The following is a 20057-nucleotide window of genomic DNA, read 5'->3' as shown; positions in this document are numbered from 1 at the left end:
CACAAAAGTATTATTTTTTTGTTATTTGATAATACTAAAAACAAACATTCAATTTGCCCTTCCTTAATTTCCCTACTGTATTTCTATATCATCGTTTCGTATTAGGCACTTCCTTATAATCCTCGGATTATTTGATATTCTAATTCCCAGGAAAAAAAAAATTATACTATAATAGCAACCTAAAGAGTAGGAAAATCTCTTTATTCCTACTGTCAGAGAAAGAAAACTTTAGGAAATTAGGAAACAAGGTAATAAGTACAGAACCCACTAGCCTCACCAGGTAGATGATTTAAGAAAGTTATTCCTGGAGTATTTTATTCCTACCACATGTATAGTTCCTTAACTGTTCCCTGATTCATCTTGCTGGTTTTCTCCAACAGATCAAGTTCCCCTAAAGGAAAGCAACATTGTCTTTTTTCATCTTTGTATATGTCATAGGTATTCAATAAATTCTTATGTAGTTTGTTAAATATATGAATGGAAAAATTAAGTTAGAGAAGAAAGAAAACAACTAGATGCTCTAAGGACAGCCCTCCTTAAAAACCAGTACTACAGGTCGGTGCCTGCAGCTCAGCGGCTAGAGTGCAGGCCACATACACTGGGGCAGGCGGGTTTGAGCCTGCTAAACAACAATGACAACGGCAACAAAACAATAGCCGGGCGTTGTGGCAGGCACCTGTAGTCCCAGCTACTTGGGAGGCTGAGGCCAAAAGAATCACTTGAGCCCAAGAGTTTAAGGTTGCTGTGAGCTGTGACTCCACTGCACTCTACCCAGGGCGATATAGAAAAAACGCTGTCTCAAAAAAAAAAGAAAACAGTATTACATTTGTCTGACCTGTTAAGTCAGGGTCTACTGGGTGCTGCCTAAGAAGACAGCCTGCAAGTGTATGATCAAATCAGACACTGAAAATAATAGCTCGGGCCGTAATGGACCACCTCACCCATAAACGACCACACTAACAGTAAGTCTGTAAATTGTTTATGACAGTGCCAGATGGTCTCTTAAGCCAATGTCACTTAAGACCCACAATGTGGCTTATAAATTATACCTGTCAGAATCACATGTATGAAGCTTTTCTCAAAAAACAGTAATAGTTTGTATGCACGCCAATATTAAATAATTATCTTTTTTTAAATGTCCTATTTTATTTGAAGTGGTATTTTTATTTATTACTTCTGTCAAATACAGAGATTGAAAAAAAAATCATTTTAGAATTAAGCACTGTTAGCAGTTTGGTTTCTATCTTTTCCTGGCTCTCTATGTTTGCATATAGAATTTTCTTTTAATAAAAATGCTAAATACATACTCCCCTGGCTTTTCATTTTCCTTAATAATATATGAAGGAAATGTTACAGGTTAACGCTTAGCAATCTAACTTCACATTCTTTATTAGCTGCTTAACATTTGAGTCTCAAAATTTCTTTGACTATTCCCTACTCGTGGTCACTCAGATTGTTTCCTATATTTTACTATTATTAATGTAACAATAAATATTATTATACTTAAATTCTACTCATAGGAAAGATTCTAAAATGCTGATGGATCGAGGAGTATATGTGACTTCAGCAGCAACCTCCTTTCCCCCAAAGATGCACTCTCATAAACAGTACAGAACAATTCTGTTTCGCCAGTCTTACCATTATTGGATGTTATCACGAATGGTCCTGAAGATAAGAATAAAAGTGGTTACTAACTTTGAAAAAGAAAAAAAAAAAAAAAAAAACACTATTTCTAGGGGTTTTTTCCACTAAAACCCTTTTAAATAGGGCGGCGCCTGTGGCTCAGTGAGTAGGGCGCCGGCCCCATATGCCGAGGGTGGCAGGTTCGGACCCAGCCCCGGCCAAACCGCAACAAAAAAATAGCCGGGCGTTGTGGCGGGCACCTGTAGTCCCAGCTGCTCGGGAGGCTGAGGCAGGAGAATCGCGTAAGCCCAAGAGTTAGAGGTTGCTGTGAGCAGTGTGATACCACGGCACTCTACCCGAGGGCGGTACAGTGAGACTCTGTCTCTACAAAAAAAAAAAAAAAAACCCTTTTAAATACCCACCGTCAAAAATTTGCCAGGTGGTTCTCCAATTAAGCAACGGACTGTGCTATCGAAATCCACTTATAAATTTTAAACAACCAATTTGTAACACCTTTTGTCTGAAAAAATGCTGATTCAATGAAAGTTAGATAAGCCAGGCTAATGCAAAGCCCTATTTTTAATCTAAAAAATGGTAAAACACTTTCAATGGCCAATACATACAGACATTGTACAATCGAGAATAATAATTAAAATGTGTAACACTGGTCCATAAAAATGTTTGACAAATATATACAACAGGCATGTTCATACTGGAAACACACTTTCCAATTCACATCCTTCCCAACCATGTACTTACCTGTTATTAATATTATCATAAAAAGAACTGAATAGACTGAGATTAAACAGAACTGAGGGTGGGGGTGTAAAATGTGTATGTGTGGAGACCCGCAAGATTAGGAATGGAGTGAGGCTACCACTCCCCTAAAAGCCTCCATCTTCCGCCTTCCCAGAAGCACCAAAGGGTAAGAGTCCTCCCTCCTTCCCTCGCCCCTTCCTCCTTCACTCTCCCGCACATACATATCAGATGCCCATTGGAGGTGAGAGCAAATCCAAACTTCTCATCTCTTCCACTGCTGCCCCTACTCTCTGAATGTGTCAGAACTGAGGCCACAGAGCATCATGCACTCCTCTATTCAGTCCTGATCCAAACAAGGGAAGGCCCCAGATTGCAGCAGATCCTCAGGCCATGAGGAGGGGTGATGTTTTGGGAACTAGTGGCCTGGATTTGCCTGCCTGAACCCTGGACCTGACAGATAACCAGGAAGTAGCCAGATAGCCCAACTGGTACTGGACCCTTCAAAGTGAGAGAATATTTTAATTGCATTATAACTACAATTTATATTAGGCCTAATCAATATCTTAAAGGCCTTGAACGCTGACAAGCCTGCTGCCTGCAAATCTCTGGCCTGGTGCAGTCTCCAGAACACACTAACATCGTACGCAATGCTGAAACCTCAGCATCTCTCTCCTGCATATAAAGAATAACACCACCTCACTATCTCTGTCTCTGCTATTGCTTCACTTTTTCCGCTCAGTTCTTCTAGGTTCTTTCCCTTAATAATTCTCTAGTAATTCTTGGCTTTTTCGTTAAGTGAATTAGATACAGCCAGTGAAAGCACCTTTTCCATCCACAAGTAAGAAAGGAGACTGAGCTTGTAATCAGGTAGAACTTGTAATCAGGAGACCTCAGTTTCGAAGTTTAGATCTTGCCTTTTCTTTCCTTTCCCAACCCTACTGTTCAGGACTTCAGTTTTCTCAAGTATAAAATGAAATGACTGATAATGAACACACACAATGGTTCTACATCAATCACAGTGATGGCTAATTCTCAACGGATGGATGTGCAGAGAAGAGATGGGAATCAGGGGTAGGTATATAACTATCCCATAGTTTCGAAAATAAGGAAAGGAAAAGCGAAAAACAAATGTAAACTGCTTCAGCAATCCCCCAGAAAGAAGCCACCTCAAAGCTGAAGCTCACATTGAAGCCCTTCCCTTAAGTGACCATTTAACTAAACACAAAAGAAAACTCGGACAAAGATATGCAAGAACAATACACAGTGATGAGAAGGACAATCTTAAAACTGCCGGAAGAGGTCATTTGCACACGCTCAACGTATCATTAAAGCATGTAATAAGAGTAGAACAACTCTTACAAATGTGCATTTTTTCTGAAGTTCTACTTCAAACATTACAGATAAATTTAATCTCCCCGAGTACTCCTTGATTCAATGCCATTAACAAATAACACAGCACAAGTGATGAAGTGCAAATGCAATGAATGATCACAAACTGTATCAAAAACCCAGAAAGCATTTAAAAAAGGGTTTTCAAAAGGAATCAATAACAGTTTCCGGAGAAAATTAAAACTATGAATAAGGTGATCATGTTCAAAATAAAAAAATGAGGTGGATGACATGAACAATAAATGGAAAGCATGTCAGAAAATGATGTCAAGGGTAACCAAACATCCATCCATCCATCACTCAACAGGAAATATAAAAGACCAATCTCTTATGTCTATCGCTCTAAGGAGCTGACATACCAGAAACACTCAGGAGATAAACAAACGATGAAATAACTAAGGCAAATACTATCAGATAATTCAGAACCTTGGCAATTATTCACTTTAATTTATAAGCCATCTAAGACCAGCTAGGTAGCGTAAGAGCTAGGATCTCTGATTATTAGAGATCTGCTGATTATTAGTAATTGCTTCCTTTGTTGTTGAATTTCTAGAATTCAGAGCAATTAGAATTTTTAAATTGGATATGTAACTCAAGAATCGACTCAATCATGAATTAGGCAGAATCTTATAAATAGTTCACTGCTAAGTGGTTTATATAATCCACATGACTTCCTTCTTAAACAACTTTACTGAAGTTTGTAATTAGATGGAGAGTTACCAATGTAATAATATTAATCAAAAATTATCAGGATACAAAATACCGTAAATGTTTTATAACAATGACTGCCACCAGTACGTACCAGAAGGCATGAAACATTCATTTAAAATGGTTTGAAATAACATTAATTAGACAATGTCATGATACAGTAAATGAATAAGCAGGATATAGAACTTTATACACAGTGGTCCAAATTTCTAAATGGTACATATTAAGGAAGAAAGAAAAATAGAAGCAGAAAAGGAAATAATGTCAGAAAACTGATTCGTGTATTTGAATAACGGAACTACAGATTATTTTCATTCATATTTTATAAAGATTTTTATTTTCCAAAAGTGTTAGCAAATACATGTCAGACGTTTTCTTCCCATGTTTCCCCAAGTACTTATAATATTCCTCCTTTGTCAGTGAATATTACAGAAATTATATCTTTAGTCAACGGGATTGTTTTTTTCCTGTCTAAACATACAACCCTCTAATTTTAAGAGCTGCTTGAATTAACAATGGAAACGAGAGATAACGTAGTTTTTCCTTCTAGTAACTGAATCCTCTATAGTCAGCAATAGAATTTTTCCCCAAAGTGTACAGATTATGGAAGCCCAAAACCACATTAAACAAGAAGTAAACTATACTTCTTCCTGGACATGGACGTCTATCAATAATATGGATGGACAAAATTATCTATAAGACGGTGCTCTCAGGACTGGCTATCAGAAAACAGAATTCTAGACCCCAGAAGCCCACCCAGTCAGTGTGATCATGGAGACCTGATCATGGAGACCTGATCCTTGGCTATAAAATAAGGTCACTGGCACCTACATTACTTCACTCAGAAAGGCTTTATAAGAATCAAATTGTATTACGCATGTAAAAACATGATAAATGTTTAAGTTGCTAAAATTATTATGATCAATCTAATTCAGTTTCCTACACCATGTTAAGGATGTTTCACACAATGTTTATATTTGCTGAGCCATACTTAAAAGGCATTTCTTACTACTAAACCCTCAGATTTGATGATATATTGATGCAGGGTTCTTAAAAATAGAGGATAAAATTTTCAACTCAACCTTGATGACCTATATAGCAAAATCTTTCTTGTTTATATTAAAGTACTAATTGAACCATTATGATAATACTTTTCCTACAACACATTTCATTCAAATGAGATGGCCAGGTCGGGAAAACCCTCTGTCCACCCCATCCACCCCCACACAAACACTACAAAGCCTCCTAGACCCAAGTTATGCCTCCTTTCAAATGCCGACCCTGCTTGTGGAATCCGTGACGCTCAGATCACTCTTTTTCTGTAGTATTCTCTTACAATTACTGGGCCTGGTTCACCTTTCTCACCGCACTGTGCTCAGAGAGTCTACAGGCCTGTGCGTTCCTCTTCCTTCTCCAGGCCCTGACTCCTCTGCACATTAAGATCAGTAAGTACTTAATTAAACCACATGTTCCAATATGGTGAAAATCTACTTCTCCTGGCCCCAAGTGCTTCATCTCTTGCCAGTTTTTCTAGGGAAAGACTGAGTACAAAGCATGATGGGGGCGGTGGGGGGGGGAGGGGTTTAAAAGACATATTACATATTAGTTTGTTCACTTGGAGCATATAATCAATTAATTTCCGGCTAGAAATATGAGAAAGGTTGGAAATGACCTTGCTTGAATGCTTCCAAAGGAATGCTAATACAAACATTTCATTCTACGTATAGTATTTTACCATTTTAATAAGACTGAACACAAATTTAGATTTCTATATAGTTTTCTAAATGCAAAGGGGTAGATGATAAATATATTTCTGTCTTTCCACAAGGAAACTGAAGTATTCCTGCATTTGCTTCCTGTAATTTTAAATCCTTCGATTCTATTTTAGACTCTCCAAAAATGTTCAAAGAAAAAGGATAAAGATACTAATTACCTACAATAGTTAAATTGTTATAGCTTCTGAGATTGCTTGAAGGTCACATTCAGATAACACTGTGAAATGCCTTCATATACATACACGTATATAAGCCTTCGCTTAAAGACTTATAAAATGCACATGCAAAATCAACACCTGAATTTCAATCACTCAGCTTTTTACCTACTAAATATTTTCAATATTCTACTGTTACATAGATAAGGTTATCACAAAGATCACAAAAGGAACAACCAAATACTCCTTCAATCACTCACTTTTTCTAGTATTCCAGCATTCATAAATATTTATTTAGAGGCTGTGGCTCTTCTAAAATATGGGAAAAGAAAATTCAAATAATCTTTCTTTAACTCAACTCATTTTAAAAATCACACATAACCATATAAAAGCACTCATTCTTTTTTTTTTTTTTTTTTTGTGGTTTTTGGCCGGGGCTGGGTTTGAACCCGCCACCTCCAGCATATGGGACCAGCGCCATATGCCATACCTCCTGGAGCCACAGGAGCTGCCCAAAAGCACTCATTCTTGTAAGGGGCAACAATGTAAAACCTTAGATTCCTAATAGTATGCACACACAGCATTACATCCAGACTACAACCAAATCGCCATGACAAAAGCTTTCTAAAGAACTAGAACAAACTACTTTCTATCCAACTCCACTTCTGATTACATATCAAAAGAAGCAATTTAATCATATGCTATGAGTTTAACTTTCAGATATTTTACAGGACATGGACTACTAATGTCAGTCTATCCTTAAAATAGAACAGCGCAACTAATTTTAGACTCAAGTGTTATGAAGCAGCATAGCTGGCAACTAACTGGATACCTGAATTACAGCTGCAGTAGCACATGAAGACACACCAAAGCAAACTGTCAGACTGCTGAACTCTGAGCCACCGCACACAACTCTCCCAAATAGGTACACATAATATACTTATCCAAAACAAAAAAGAACACTTCCATATGAAAAGAAATAATGAGACTCTTATTTACTTAAATAATATGTAAAATAGGCAGTGGATCAAAGGTGTCAAAAGGAGATGATGGTATAAAAAGGCTGGCTACCGACCATTTGCAAAACATATCTGATAAAGGACTGACATCCAAAGAACTTTATTCAACAATAAGAAAACAGCCTGATTTAAAAGTAGACAAAATATGTGAACAGATACCTCATCAAAGGAGATAAACAGATTGCAAATAAGTATATAAAAATATGCTTACCATCCTTTGTGACTAGGGAATTGCAAATTACAACTCAGTAGTACTGCACACCTACTGAAACGGGTAAAATACAAACCAGTGACAATATCGAATGCAGAAAAGGATGTGGAGCAACAGGAACTCTCACTCTTTGCTGGCGGAAATGAAAAATGGCACAAGCACTTTAGTAGACATTTGACGGTTTCTTACAAAGCTAAACATACCATATGATCCAGTGTCACACTCCTTTACCCAAACAACTTGAAAATTTATGTCCACGCATAAATCTGCACATAGCCATTTACAGCAGCTTTACTCATAACCACCAAAACTTAGAGGAGTAACCAGGATGTCCGTCATCAGGTAAATGGATAAAAAACTCAGATACCTTCAGATAGTAGTCTATTACTCAGCAATAAACACAGGCGAGCTATCATGCCATGAAAACACATGGAGAAGTCCTAAATGCATATTGCTAATCAAAAGCAGTGTGAAAAGTCTCCGTACAGTAAGACTGTAGCTATACAACATTCTGGAGAACACAAAACTTTCGAGAAAACAAAAAGATCAGCAGGTTGGGGCAGGGGGGAATGACACTATAATGGTAGGTACATGACAGCATGCCTTAGTCAAAACCCTTAGAACTGCCAACAGAGAGAACCTTAAAAAAAAAAAAAAAAATGGAAAAGGCTACTGCCCTGAGAAGAGTGAGCACTTGAGTTCTTCAGTCTCCCTCAGAATATTTCATATGCCCCATCTCATCCCACTTTTATTAACTTGGTATTTACCACACCAGGTTAATAAAAGTGGGGTAAAATAAACACAAAGTAGTATTATTTTATGCCAAAAATCAAGAATACAAATAGTCACACTGGCCTTCACAGCTCAGAGAACCATAACTCTGAATCTGAGGACATGTTTTTAATTCACTGGGACAACAGTATCTTTGTATAATATCTTTAATACCAGGATTCACTGGGAAATACTTTCACCCACTAGAGAAAAATCAAGACTTTGTCAACTCCCTTTGACAATTCTTTCCAGGAAACATTTCAGGCATGTATCAAAGCAGCCACATTCATTGGTGACATTTATAAAAACCTCATTCTTTTCCAAATTTCCTCAACCTAAATATACCCTAAAAATACTCATATTAAAATTTTATTTCCTGGGCGGCGCCCGTGGCTCAGCGAGTAGGGCACTGGCCCCATATGCCGGGGGGGGGGGGGGTTCAAACCCAGCCCCGGCCAAACTGCAAAACAAAAAAATAACCAGGCGTTGTGGCGGGCGCCTGTAGTCCCAGCTACTCGGGAGGCTAAGGCAAGAGAATCGCCTAAGCCCAGGAGTTGGAGGTTGCTGTGAATTGTGTGACACCATGGCACTCTACTGAGGGCGATAAAGTGAGACTGTCTCTACAAAAAAAAAAAAAAAAATTCATTTCCTTTCAGGGCTATCTAATTATTAGAATCTATAAAACAGCTGACAGTTCTACATCCAAAATCTAATATCTGAATTGTAATAATCTCTATAAACATTTAAGCTCTTGACTCAGATTTAATGCATCCATTTAACATACCTCAGAAAGTTCTTATGTTAATCAAAATCATAATCCTAATAAACATTTTCTCATAAAAACTATTTCTGCAGCATTTCTCAGTCAATATAATGACACTCACATAGTTTATGACAAACATCCACTTAATGTTCAAATGCCATTGCTGCCATTTACAGCAATACGATTTTTTAAAACATTAACTTCTCTAATCCTCAATTTTCTCTTTTGTAAAAGGGTAATAATTGTAGAGATAGTTATATAAATTAGAATTTTATATCTATATTTTATATATATGTACGTGTATATATATGTAATACACACACATTTTTTCACATGCAATACCAGCACTATGCCTCAGGCATATAAATGGCAGTTACTATTTTTATAATTTTAATTTCAAAATTAAAGACAATGCATAAATTCTAAGATGGCTGAGAACTTATATTAAATGAAAATAAAAATACTAAACGTCTTGGGTAAACAGCTACATGTTTGTTGAAGTTTGTGTAGAAAAAATTAATTAAGAGGCTTTATGAAATAAATTCAAATTTTAAAAAATTATTGAAATATACTAATATTTTTTCATCATTTATTCTTACCTTTTTTTTTTTTTTTTGAGGCAGAGTCTCAAGCTGTCGTCCTGTGTAGAGTGCCGTAGCATCACAGCTCACAGCAGCCTCAAACTCCTGGGCTTAAGCTATTCTCTTGCCTCAGCCTCTTAAGTAGCTGAGATTACAGGCACCCGCCACAACACCCGGCTCTTTTGTTGTTGTTGTTATTGCAGTTGTCATCCTTTTTTAGGAGGTCCAGGACAGCTTCAAACCCACCAGCCTCGGTGTATGTGGCCGGCGCCATTACCACTGAGCTACAGGAGCCGCCTTTTTTTACTTTTTTTTTGGAAACAGTGTGTGCTTTTATTGTACTTTCCACTATTGGGGGTTACCAGTTGGAAAGGGGAGAGCTTGGGAGGAAGAGGTTACCTCCATAACGCGAGGTCATTCTATTTTACTTTTTTATTATTATTAAATCATAACTGTATTCCTTTATGGGATACAATGTGATGATTTCATACACAATATGGAATGCTTAAATCAAACTGCTTAACATAACCATCACCTCATTATTTTTTGTGGTAAGACATTTACAGTTTACCCTTAGTTGTTTAGAAATATACCCTTGCATTGTGCACATTTTTACTTTTAAAAACATGAAATCAATTATTTGCTTATAGAAAACAGATCCACTATAACCCAATTATAGCCTAAGAATATGGGGAAAGAGGAAAGAGGGGGGAGGATAATTATTGGGACCACACATATGATGCATCCTACAAGGGTACATGTGAAACTTAGTAAATGTAGAATATAAATGTCTTAACACAATAACTAAGAAAATGCCATGAAGGCTATGTTAACCAGTGTGATGAAAATATTTCAAATTGTATATAAAATCAGCACATTGTACCCCATGTTTGCATTTATGTACACAGCTATGATTTAATAAAAAGAAAAGAAAACAGACCCACTGCTGTAAGATGCTACTAATCACGCTTGGAGGATTCCCAACAAGACGACTGATAAGGTATCACAGAGCGCTAAAGAAAGTTAGAATCTTGAATTTGAACGGTAAATAGAGCAATCTAGTTTTCTAGGGCACATTACTTGCTGTACTCCAAAGTCAAACAAAATATCATTTACTCTATTAAGCTATCAAGGAAGATCTAATAATGATTAATATAATTTTTAAAACATCCTTTTTAATAAATACATAACACAATTTTTTTAACAAGTCATAATACACCAAGCCTTCTTTGAACATAACTTCTACAGCAAAATTGGTGCATTCCTTCCCGTTCCCACATACAGAACAAACCAGTCAGCCATCTGGACAATTTCTGAAATTTCAACCACCATGATTTTGCAGTAGCCCCGTCTCCCTGCCTCCAGAGTCTTCCCTTCCACCCAATCCTCCACATTGCTGCCACAGTTCTCTCTTTAAAATCTATCTGACAGCCTGCTTAAGATCACCAGGAGCCCTCCTGCCTGCCTATCAAATAAAGCTCAAACTGGGCCTTGGGTATGGCATTTAAGACCTTTTCAATCTGGTTCAACATTCATCCATTTCCATCTTCCTATAACCTATAATCTATCCATTCTTATCCCTAAAAAGCTACTGTGCACTTCAGCTAAATATTCAAAATGGATTCTGTGGTTCTGCCAGTGAAACGCAACAGGCAGGCTAGTTTCTCCTCACTGAGTTTTCCTCCCTGGTACTTTTTACCTCCACACGGGGTAAAATCCCATTTCACTCTAAATACAAGCTTTCTCCAACTCTCAATCCAAGCAGAATTATTTGCTTCCTCTGAGAGGAAGTAGGAGAGATGAAAGTAGGGTTGAAAGTAATGGCAAATAAAATTGCATTAAAGGGTAAGAAAGAAGAAGATCTGTTTGCCCACCTATAGAAACAGTGGCATTCATGAGCAAATAGTTGCCAGAAATTCCTCTTTGGAAGTAGGTAGACTGTGATCCCTAAATTGCTAAGAGCTGAGCAATAGGCACAGAAGTCTTCCCTGTTTTTTCTCAAAGCATCCCGTGCATGTAACAGAAGCTTCTGAGTTTCTTGTTAATTAATATGGACTAATTAACATTCTGAACTATAAATCATTGTCTCTCTCTCTCAATTTGTTCCTTGGGTTTATACAGTCAGGTGCTTTGGGTACATTTTACACATTGTTGCACACAGCTGTGGAACTAAAACAGAAATGAACACATGATATTCCATCTTTTTGTCACCTCTACATGTTTGAATGTTTTCGTAATCTCCAATTTCATGATGTCACTTTTGTTGAACACTGCAAATCCTCACACAGCCAGGATCCTGAGGCATACATGACCCAAAAGCAGAAAAACATGCACTTCTTTGCCAGATTACAAAATAACATTAAGAAAATAAATTGTTCTCCCCACCTGTTCTTACATTCATTATCTTAAACTGTTGTGGATACAAAAAATATGCACATTGTCCAATAAAAAAACTCAGTTTCTAAAAAGTATAAAACTTTTTTTTAAGTCTCTGATTAAACTGACTAAATAAATGTTGAGATAACTCTAGGTCAGAACAAAAGAAACTAAAAAGAGCATCAGTATATTGGAAATACAAAGTTAAATTCACTAACAATATCCAATGATTGTTCACATTCTTGAGCTGATACTTTATGCTGTGAGGCAATAAATAAGCTCTTCGGTCAACTTAAATCCTAATTATTTGTTGGAAATTACTTTTCAAACTCATGTTGTAACATGATAAAATATTCAGTCTGGGTGCAGTGGCTCACACCTGTAACCCTAGTGATGTGGAAAGCCCAGGAGAGAGGACTGCTCAAGGCCAGGAGTTCAAGACCAGCCTGGGCAACACAGCTAGACCCTCTCCCTAAAAAAAAAAAAAAAAAAAATTAGCTGAATGGATTAGTTACATCTGTGTAGTCCCAACTGCCGGGGAGGCCAAGGCAAGAAGATGGCTTGACCACAGGAGTTGGAGGTTGCAGAGAGCTATGAAGGCACTCTAGCCTGGGTAACAGAGTGAGACTATCAAAAAAGAAGAAAGGGGAGAGAGAAGAAAGGGGAGAGAGGGAGGAAGGAAGGGAAAGGAAGGAAGGAGAAGGCAGGCAGGAAGGAAGGAAAGGAGGGAGGGAGGGAGGGTGAACCATTCAATTATGTCATTCTGAAAATCCTCAGAAACTTCATAGAGCTCTAAGATAGTCCCTTAAACTAAAGTGAAGGCAAATATATCGTGCTATGGTTATTAACATGTGTCCACACTTTAAGTTTCCAATTTCAGCACATTTTACCCTCCATGTGCCAGACACGGCTGGTTACAAAACAAGTAGTCATTCTTTCCTTACTCTTTACAAACAGAACTTTTATTTTGTTCAGGGCACTAAATGGAGCCAGCTTAAAAATCCACATTTCCTAGTCTGTTTGGAGATAGGGGTGGCCCCTAGAACAGCTGTTGCTTAGAAATAAGACACAATGGCTGGAAAAGGAACAGCCATGTTGTGATCACAAAACAACCACATGACACACTGTAAGTGGCTAAGCAGAAACAGCGCGTCTGGGTCCCCTCTGGCAAACCGGATTCCCCCATAACCCTGGTCTGGCTACCCTGAACTTCTCAGTACCTGAGAAAAGTAAAGAGTCATTTACTTAAGCCTTATCACCTGTTTTCTGTTACAAATAGCTAAACACAATCTTAACTAACACTCTCCAGATTAAGCTTCTTTCATTTTTGTAGAAAAAGGCTGAGGGCCAGGCATGGTAGCTCACACCACAATCCTAGCACTCTGGGAGGCCAAGGTGTGTGGAGCGCTTGAGATCAGGAGTTCAACACCAGACTGAACAAGAGCAAGACCCCATCTCTACTAAAAAAATAGAAAAACTAGCGAGACATAGGGGCACACGCCTGTAGCCCCAGCTCCTCGGGAGGCTGAGGCAGGAGGATCGCTCAAGCCCAAGAGTTTGAGGTTGCAGTGAGGTACGTGATGATGCCACGGCACTCCACCCACGGCAACAGAATGAAACTCTGTCTCAAAAGATACAAAATTAATTAATTAATTAAATTTTAAAAGGACCAGATAAATGGTGTTATAACTAGCTACAATATAACATTATCATGACTCAGCACAGCTAAAGTTCACTTATTACATAACTCACTATTAAGCCATGAACAGAGCATGAACAGATGAAATCTGAAATCAAGGTTTTGCAGAATCCAGGAAGCCAGCTGAAAACCAATGAGTAAAATCATCACTACATCAAGGGGAAGAAATTCCCTGAAACTTTTATACTCAACTCCTCAATCCAACTGAGTATCAGAGTTAGTTTACAGGGTAAATGACAGGATTTTTACCATCACATATCTATAAAAGGCCATAAAACTTAACTGAAAATTAAAGCTATGGTAGTCTTACTTCCTTTTGTCACTATGCAGGTAAGCAGAATTACATAACCCTACTGAGAGAAAGGACTAAGGCAATTACTCAAAGTATATATGAAAAACAGAGAAAACTCCCTATTATCTACATAATAGTCATAGTACAGATAAGTAACAAAATTGTCCATTTAGCTTTCTTAGAGAATGATAATGTAACACTCATTATAGTTGTCTGGGGACAACGGATTAATTCCCAGATCAACAGAAAAATCACCATTTTGTTGGATCAAAATAACTTAACATTTTAAAATAAATCTAAATTGTACAGAATAAAATATATTGAGTTCTTATTAATCATCCCATTTCCTCACTTTCCACATAAAAAATGTAACAATATATTGGGAAAATAAAATCTACCAATGACACTCAAACAGCAGAATTTCATAGATTAAACTGACAGCTTATTAATTTAATCATTTATAATAACAGTACATGGGTTAATTTCCTTAGACTTGAGAAGACAAGAGAAATCATTCTGTATCTTTTAAGCTAGGCTACTAAAAATGTTTTGCATTACATGGTAAATGCACAGGCTAATTTACTACAAATGTAAAAGAAAGCCATAGAGACAGACAATTTCTAGCATAAAGAATAATACAGAATTATGTTTTATTCAAAAATAAATGCATTTATTCACCCTGATTTTGGTATCAGCTGAAGTTATATGCTTTTTCATCAGACAGCCCTGAATATATTCATATTTCGTAAGTAACAAGACAAGAATATGAATCAGAACAGTGCACCCTTCTCTGTAGAAAACAGCTTTGTGTTATTCTAATTCAGCAAACAGTTGCCTATTTTTGCTCAGATGTAAAAGGCCAGAGCAAGACACAAGAATAGACCACACCAAGCATAATGAGGGCTCAACTTGCCACTGTTCTTGCTTTTCTACCGACAGCCTGGTTTGAAGTTCTTCCAAGTCTGTCTGAAGAGTAGGTCTAACAAAACTCGCAACCTCTAAATCTAATATTCATAATCCCTCATATTATAGACTCCAATTATTCCATATTTCTGACAACAGGCAGATTTTGAATTTGTTCCAGCTGACTCCACCACTTACTCTAGTCAACAGCTGGGATATATGATAACTTGGCAACCTGATAATATTCTAGATGAATGCAAACTCACACCGTAACCAAGGAACTTTGTCAGAAATAAAAATCGAAACAGACTCTCTTAAGTTCAAATAAGAACATAAAATGTTCTGAACAATGCATGATTTCAGAAAATGAGCAATGGTACTTTGAAAGTTTAGCAAACTGACACTCCCTATTCAAAGCCTACAATTCTTTTCTGATTAGATCAGTCCCCACAGCAAGTCATCAGGATAATAAGCACTGGAGTGAAGTCATCATATTGGATACTGATGGGAAATCATAACTAGCTTCAAAACACATCAGAAAACAATGAGTTTTCCAGTTCTCCAGCTCTTCTTGTAACATACTGCCCAACGCTCTTACTTTCCTTTCCAAGACTAAATGAAACATAGAACATCTATAAAGCCAAGCACAAACTGATGAACTAAGCATTTCAAAATCACAAAGGAAATAAGGGAAATTCCCCTCACTTTTTCAGTGAAATCTGGACAGTAGGTTTGAAGAAGTATATGTTTAAGAGCAATACTGAACATTCGGTTATGATTAAAGTGAAATGAGAAGCAAAATGACCCTCAGATCTTTAATTGCCTTTTATTTCCAACAGCAAATAAAGACAAGCTTTAAACAATGTCTGCTCTCTCAAGACAAGTCAAATCAGCACTTATCTGTTTTCAGTCACCTGAAATCACATGTTACTTAGGTAAAACATGATGTGACAGATATTCATACAGCTATAATTTTTTCAAAAGTATAAAACACATACACATTAGAATTTTCAGACCTTTTACTTTCCAACTTCATAGAGCACAGATGTTATTTCTTCAATAAGGATTACTGGTCCATAGTGCAATATTTCTCATGTTTAAAGTTTGGGAGACAATGAATTAAGAACCTTATTCCGGAAATGGAAAGATGGAGGTAAACATGAGCATATTACACACACACAGGCTACAAATGTGCTTTAACCTAAAATATCATTGCACTTGCTCAGTGGCAGTATTATACACAATAGAGCCTTGGCACAAAGGAATTCTGATGTGCTGTTTACAAAATTCTACATAGACTGCAAGAAGTTACAAAACATATTCTAGAAAAAGATAAAGCACAATTGTGGATGAATTTTGAGCTTTGGGGAGATTTAGAATTTTATTATTCAGTTCAAGATTTTGTATTTCTACTTTCTTCTTATAGAAAACCATATATGTTTTTTAACCATATAATCCCATTCAATATACAGAAACTGATTTACTGAACCCAAAGCAAATATTCAAAGGATGCAAAACCATCTGAATCCAACCTGTGAATATAGGCCACTATTCACTATTATAGTAATATAATAGTGAAAAATAATGTAATAGTGGAGCTACCCTTCAGTGTCAAGTGTTGTAGGAGCCACAATAAAGAGACTGTATACACTTAAAACATATTTCACAAGACCAAAAGACTCTTAAGATGGAAAGGTGCGATCTCTATTTCATTTTATTATTTTTCAGATTTCTACTTCATTTAAATTGTATTTAACTATAAAGTCAATGTAAATACTAAATATTAACATCAAGCTGGCATAGAATTCCTTGACATAAAGGATAGGCAGAAAAACATCACAAAATTTATTTCTCTATGTTTAAATTTATAACAAACTCACTAGAGTCTTTCATCCATCATGCCATAAAATAATGTTTACAATACATCACAAACTTTTTTCACATACAAGATCGATCATCTTAAGAAAAATGATTTAGTGATGCTCTCGGTATTGCCAGAGTCCATGTAAGAACCTTTTTATAGGGTTAACCAATACCCCGTGCCAAGCAGGAGCAGCAATGCCTTAGTAATCCCATGAAGAATTAATCGGTATCCACCCTCCCAGGAAGAATTATGATTATGCATAGTGCTTAAGAGCTTTTACAAAGCATAGAAAACGCAATGTACTTCTTGGAAACCAACCCCCCCCCCACGCCCCGCTCTATTGCCCATCGAAGGGCATCTCTGGACCGTCACCTACCCCACCACCCTCCCTGCATTAGGGGTACTGAATCCCATCCAGAAAGAACGTGATCCTTCCCAAGACTGGTCCAGACACCTGTTTACTTGTGCCCAAGCAGTGGTGCCTCTGATTAAGAAAAGGTAACGGTTGGCTGCGGTTGGTGCGGAGCCAAGCCCGGCGAGGAGACGTACCTTTGTACCTCTCCAGGACATCCTCGTAGGCCTGGAGGTATTCCTGCTCCTCCACATACAGGTAAGCGGCAGGGGAGAGGTAGCCCGCCATGCCGAAGTTTATCTAAACGATGACTGGCCAATTCCCCTCTCCCCGTAACCCTAGGACAGTATCGTAGTCAGCAAGACGCAGCCTTGGGAACTGAAAAGAGGAAGGAGCAGCCGGCGGGGGCAGAGCGCTGGAGCGGAGACGCAGAGCAGGGGCGCCAGGGGGCGGCCGGCGCGGGGCCGGCAGAGGAAACGCCCAGGCCCCCTGGCGGGCCGCGGTGGGCGCCCGGCTCCCCGGAGCCCGAGTCCCTCTCGGCTTTCAGCAGCCGCAAATCTCCGCAAGACCCGGGGCGGTGACAAGCAGCGCGGCGCCACGCGGTGGAGCTGGAGGCGCGGCGGGGGCGGGCGGGGGCCGGCGGGCGTCCGGACCCTCTGCGGCCGGCGCCGCCGCTGTCCTGGCCCCGCACGGGGCGCCTGCTCGGGGCCCGGCTGAGGCCGCGGCGGCGGCGGTGCGGGAGGGGCGGTGCGGGAGGAGCGGCGCGCTGCCTCCGCCCGGGATGCTGCGCGGCGCATCTGCGGCATTTCCTGGCCGCCGCGCTGCAGACGCTCGCCCGCGCCCCCGGAGAGAGGGAGGGAGGCGGAGGGAGGAGGAGCGCGCGGTCAGCGCCCAGGCTGGCGCGGCTCCGGCCTCGGCGCCGCCCGGCCCCTCCCTTCCAGGCAGAGCCGCCGCTCCCCGGGCCCCCTCCCCGGGCCCGCCCACTCGGTGGATCGCTCAGCCAAGGACGCCCACCCCCGGACACCGGCCGCCCGGCCCCGGATCCCCACGGGCGAATTTTCTATTTGGGACCCACAACAGGTGCCTGGGAAACAAAGCCGCAGATTGTGGCCACCGATGTGCGCGGCCCCTGCTTAGGGGACCGCGCTTCTCCCCAGGGAAGGGGTGATCCGGTGGAGTGCTGTAAATACTTTTTTCAACCCATCTTATTACATAGGAGGACTCAGGTCACTCAGTGGCAGAACAGGGCGGAGAGGGCACGGGGTCCTCGCCCAGGGGACAACCCGGGGACGGGGCGGAGCGGCCTCTGCAGGTGGCCTCGCGCATCAGGGCAGACAGCCGGGCCACGCCTGCGCCTGCGCACCCGGCCTCCTGTGGCTGCCGGAGGACCAGCCCGCGGTCCCTCCCTGCTGCCCCCAAGAGCCCGACTGAGCATCTGCTGCTCTGCTCCTGGGCGGGCCTGTCAGTTCCCAACAGCCCCATATTACTCTGTCAACTCCCTCCTCCTCTCTATCATTCATTGCACACAGTGCTAGTAACCATTAAATTGAGTAAAATAGGTAGTTTCCTTAAATTTGGTGTACCTGTTTTACATCCTAAAGTGAGTGAATTTAAGAGCCCATTGGAGGAACTAGCTGGTACCCAAAGAATGTTTAAGAATGTTTAAGAATAATGACAGAAGTCAGGCTGTCTAGGATGCAATCCTGGCTCTTCCCTAACTCTGTGACATGAACAAGTTAATTATCCTTTCTGAGACTCTTCATCTATAGAGATAACAATGCCTAATTCATAAACTGCAATAGTAAGGGCTCTAAGTTAGCTGCTTTTACTACTATCATGATCTGTGTCAACTTTACCTCTTGTCCAAATCTTCCCTCCCTATTTCCTCTTATCATATATACTGAACTTTTTGCCCAGTGAATTTTTCTTCTCTTTTTTAGCACTGGGTGTTGTGAAATCTGAACTTTTTCATTAATGTTTAGAGGAGAATGAGCTTCTCTTGAAAAAAACTGACTTGAGTTAGAATTGGAACACTTACCTCCTCCTCAGATCATCTCTCTCTTCTATTCTGACCACTAATTTATAATCTGAGTTTGATCCCTTGTCCCACTAAGTCTTTAATATCACTAGCGTTTTCTTGCATTTATGTGCCCATCAGTTCCAGAAGTAGCAAACAGGTATCGTATGGGACACCTGAAAAGAAAGGGTTAGCAATGAGATCCCTAAGAGTCATTCCATGTATAGACCACATGCGTATAAACATAGGTCTTTCAAAACTGTCTTGTCTCCCTGGCATTAATAAGGTCATTGAGGGCAAGTTGGAGTCTTCATCAGACACTGACACCCAATAGCAGCACCCAGTTTTATGAATAGTGTCGGCACACATTTGGTGATTTTTATCTGTTTAAGGAGCCAGGCAAATGAACAGAGGCAGCATTTGAGGTTGTTTGTAAAAACAGCCTTTGCCCCATGATTTCTTGGAATGGTAATATTGTGTCAATATGCTGTATAGCATGTTCTACAAAGAAGCCCCAAAAGCCCAGCAGTCTTACCTCTGGAGTTAAGACTGCCTGAATTTAGATCCTAGCTCTACTACTTCCTAGTCCTATATGGGAATCTCTAGCTGCAGATTCTGAACTGAAAAATGGAGAAAATCATGGTGCCTACTTAACAGGGTTCTTGGAAGGCCTAAATCAGGTACCATGTTAAGTGTTTAGAAAAGAACAAACATGCACCAACCACTTTACAAAATGTTTTGCATTCACAACCATGATTCTTTGATAAAGACACTGGAGCTAAGAAAATTCAGTAAATTTT

The 20057-nt window shown here is 39.5% G+C and overlaps 1 protein-coding gene across 14 annotated transcripts in view; it reads right to left on the bottom strand.

Annotated features, from left to right (window-relative positions):
• DST (dystonin) overlaps window positions 1–20057 on the bottom strand; it is a 465208-nt gene that overhangs the window by 375389 nt on the left and 69762 nt on the right. For 3 of the 14 annotated variants that reach the window (XM_053603769.1, XM_053603770.1, XM_053603772.1), the window contains exon 1: window positions 17438–18042. The exons of 8 other annotated variants lie outside the window; for them this stretch is intronic. In XM_053603769.1, coding sequence (XP_053459744.1) covers window positions 17438–17528 — 91 coding nt within the window. In that variant the 5' untranslated portion in view covers window positions 17529–18042. Of the gene's footprint in view, window positions 1–17437; window positions 18060–20057 lie in introns of those variants that run through there. 3 more of the 14 variants (XM_053603760.1, XM_053603762.1, XM_053603757.1) reach the window with 2 other exon arrangements.

The sequence above is a fragment of the Nycticebus coucang genome, chromosome 9 (assembly GCF_027406575.1).
Source record: "Nycticebus coucang isolate mNycCou1 chromosome 9, mNycCou1.pri, whole genome shotgun sequence".
Taxonomy (NCBI): domain Eukaryota; kingdom Metazoa; phylum Chordata; class Mammalia; order Primates; family Lorisidae; genus Nycticebus; species Nycticebus coucang.
This window is presented reverse-complemented; position numbering and strand designations above follow the sequence as displayed.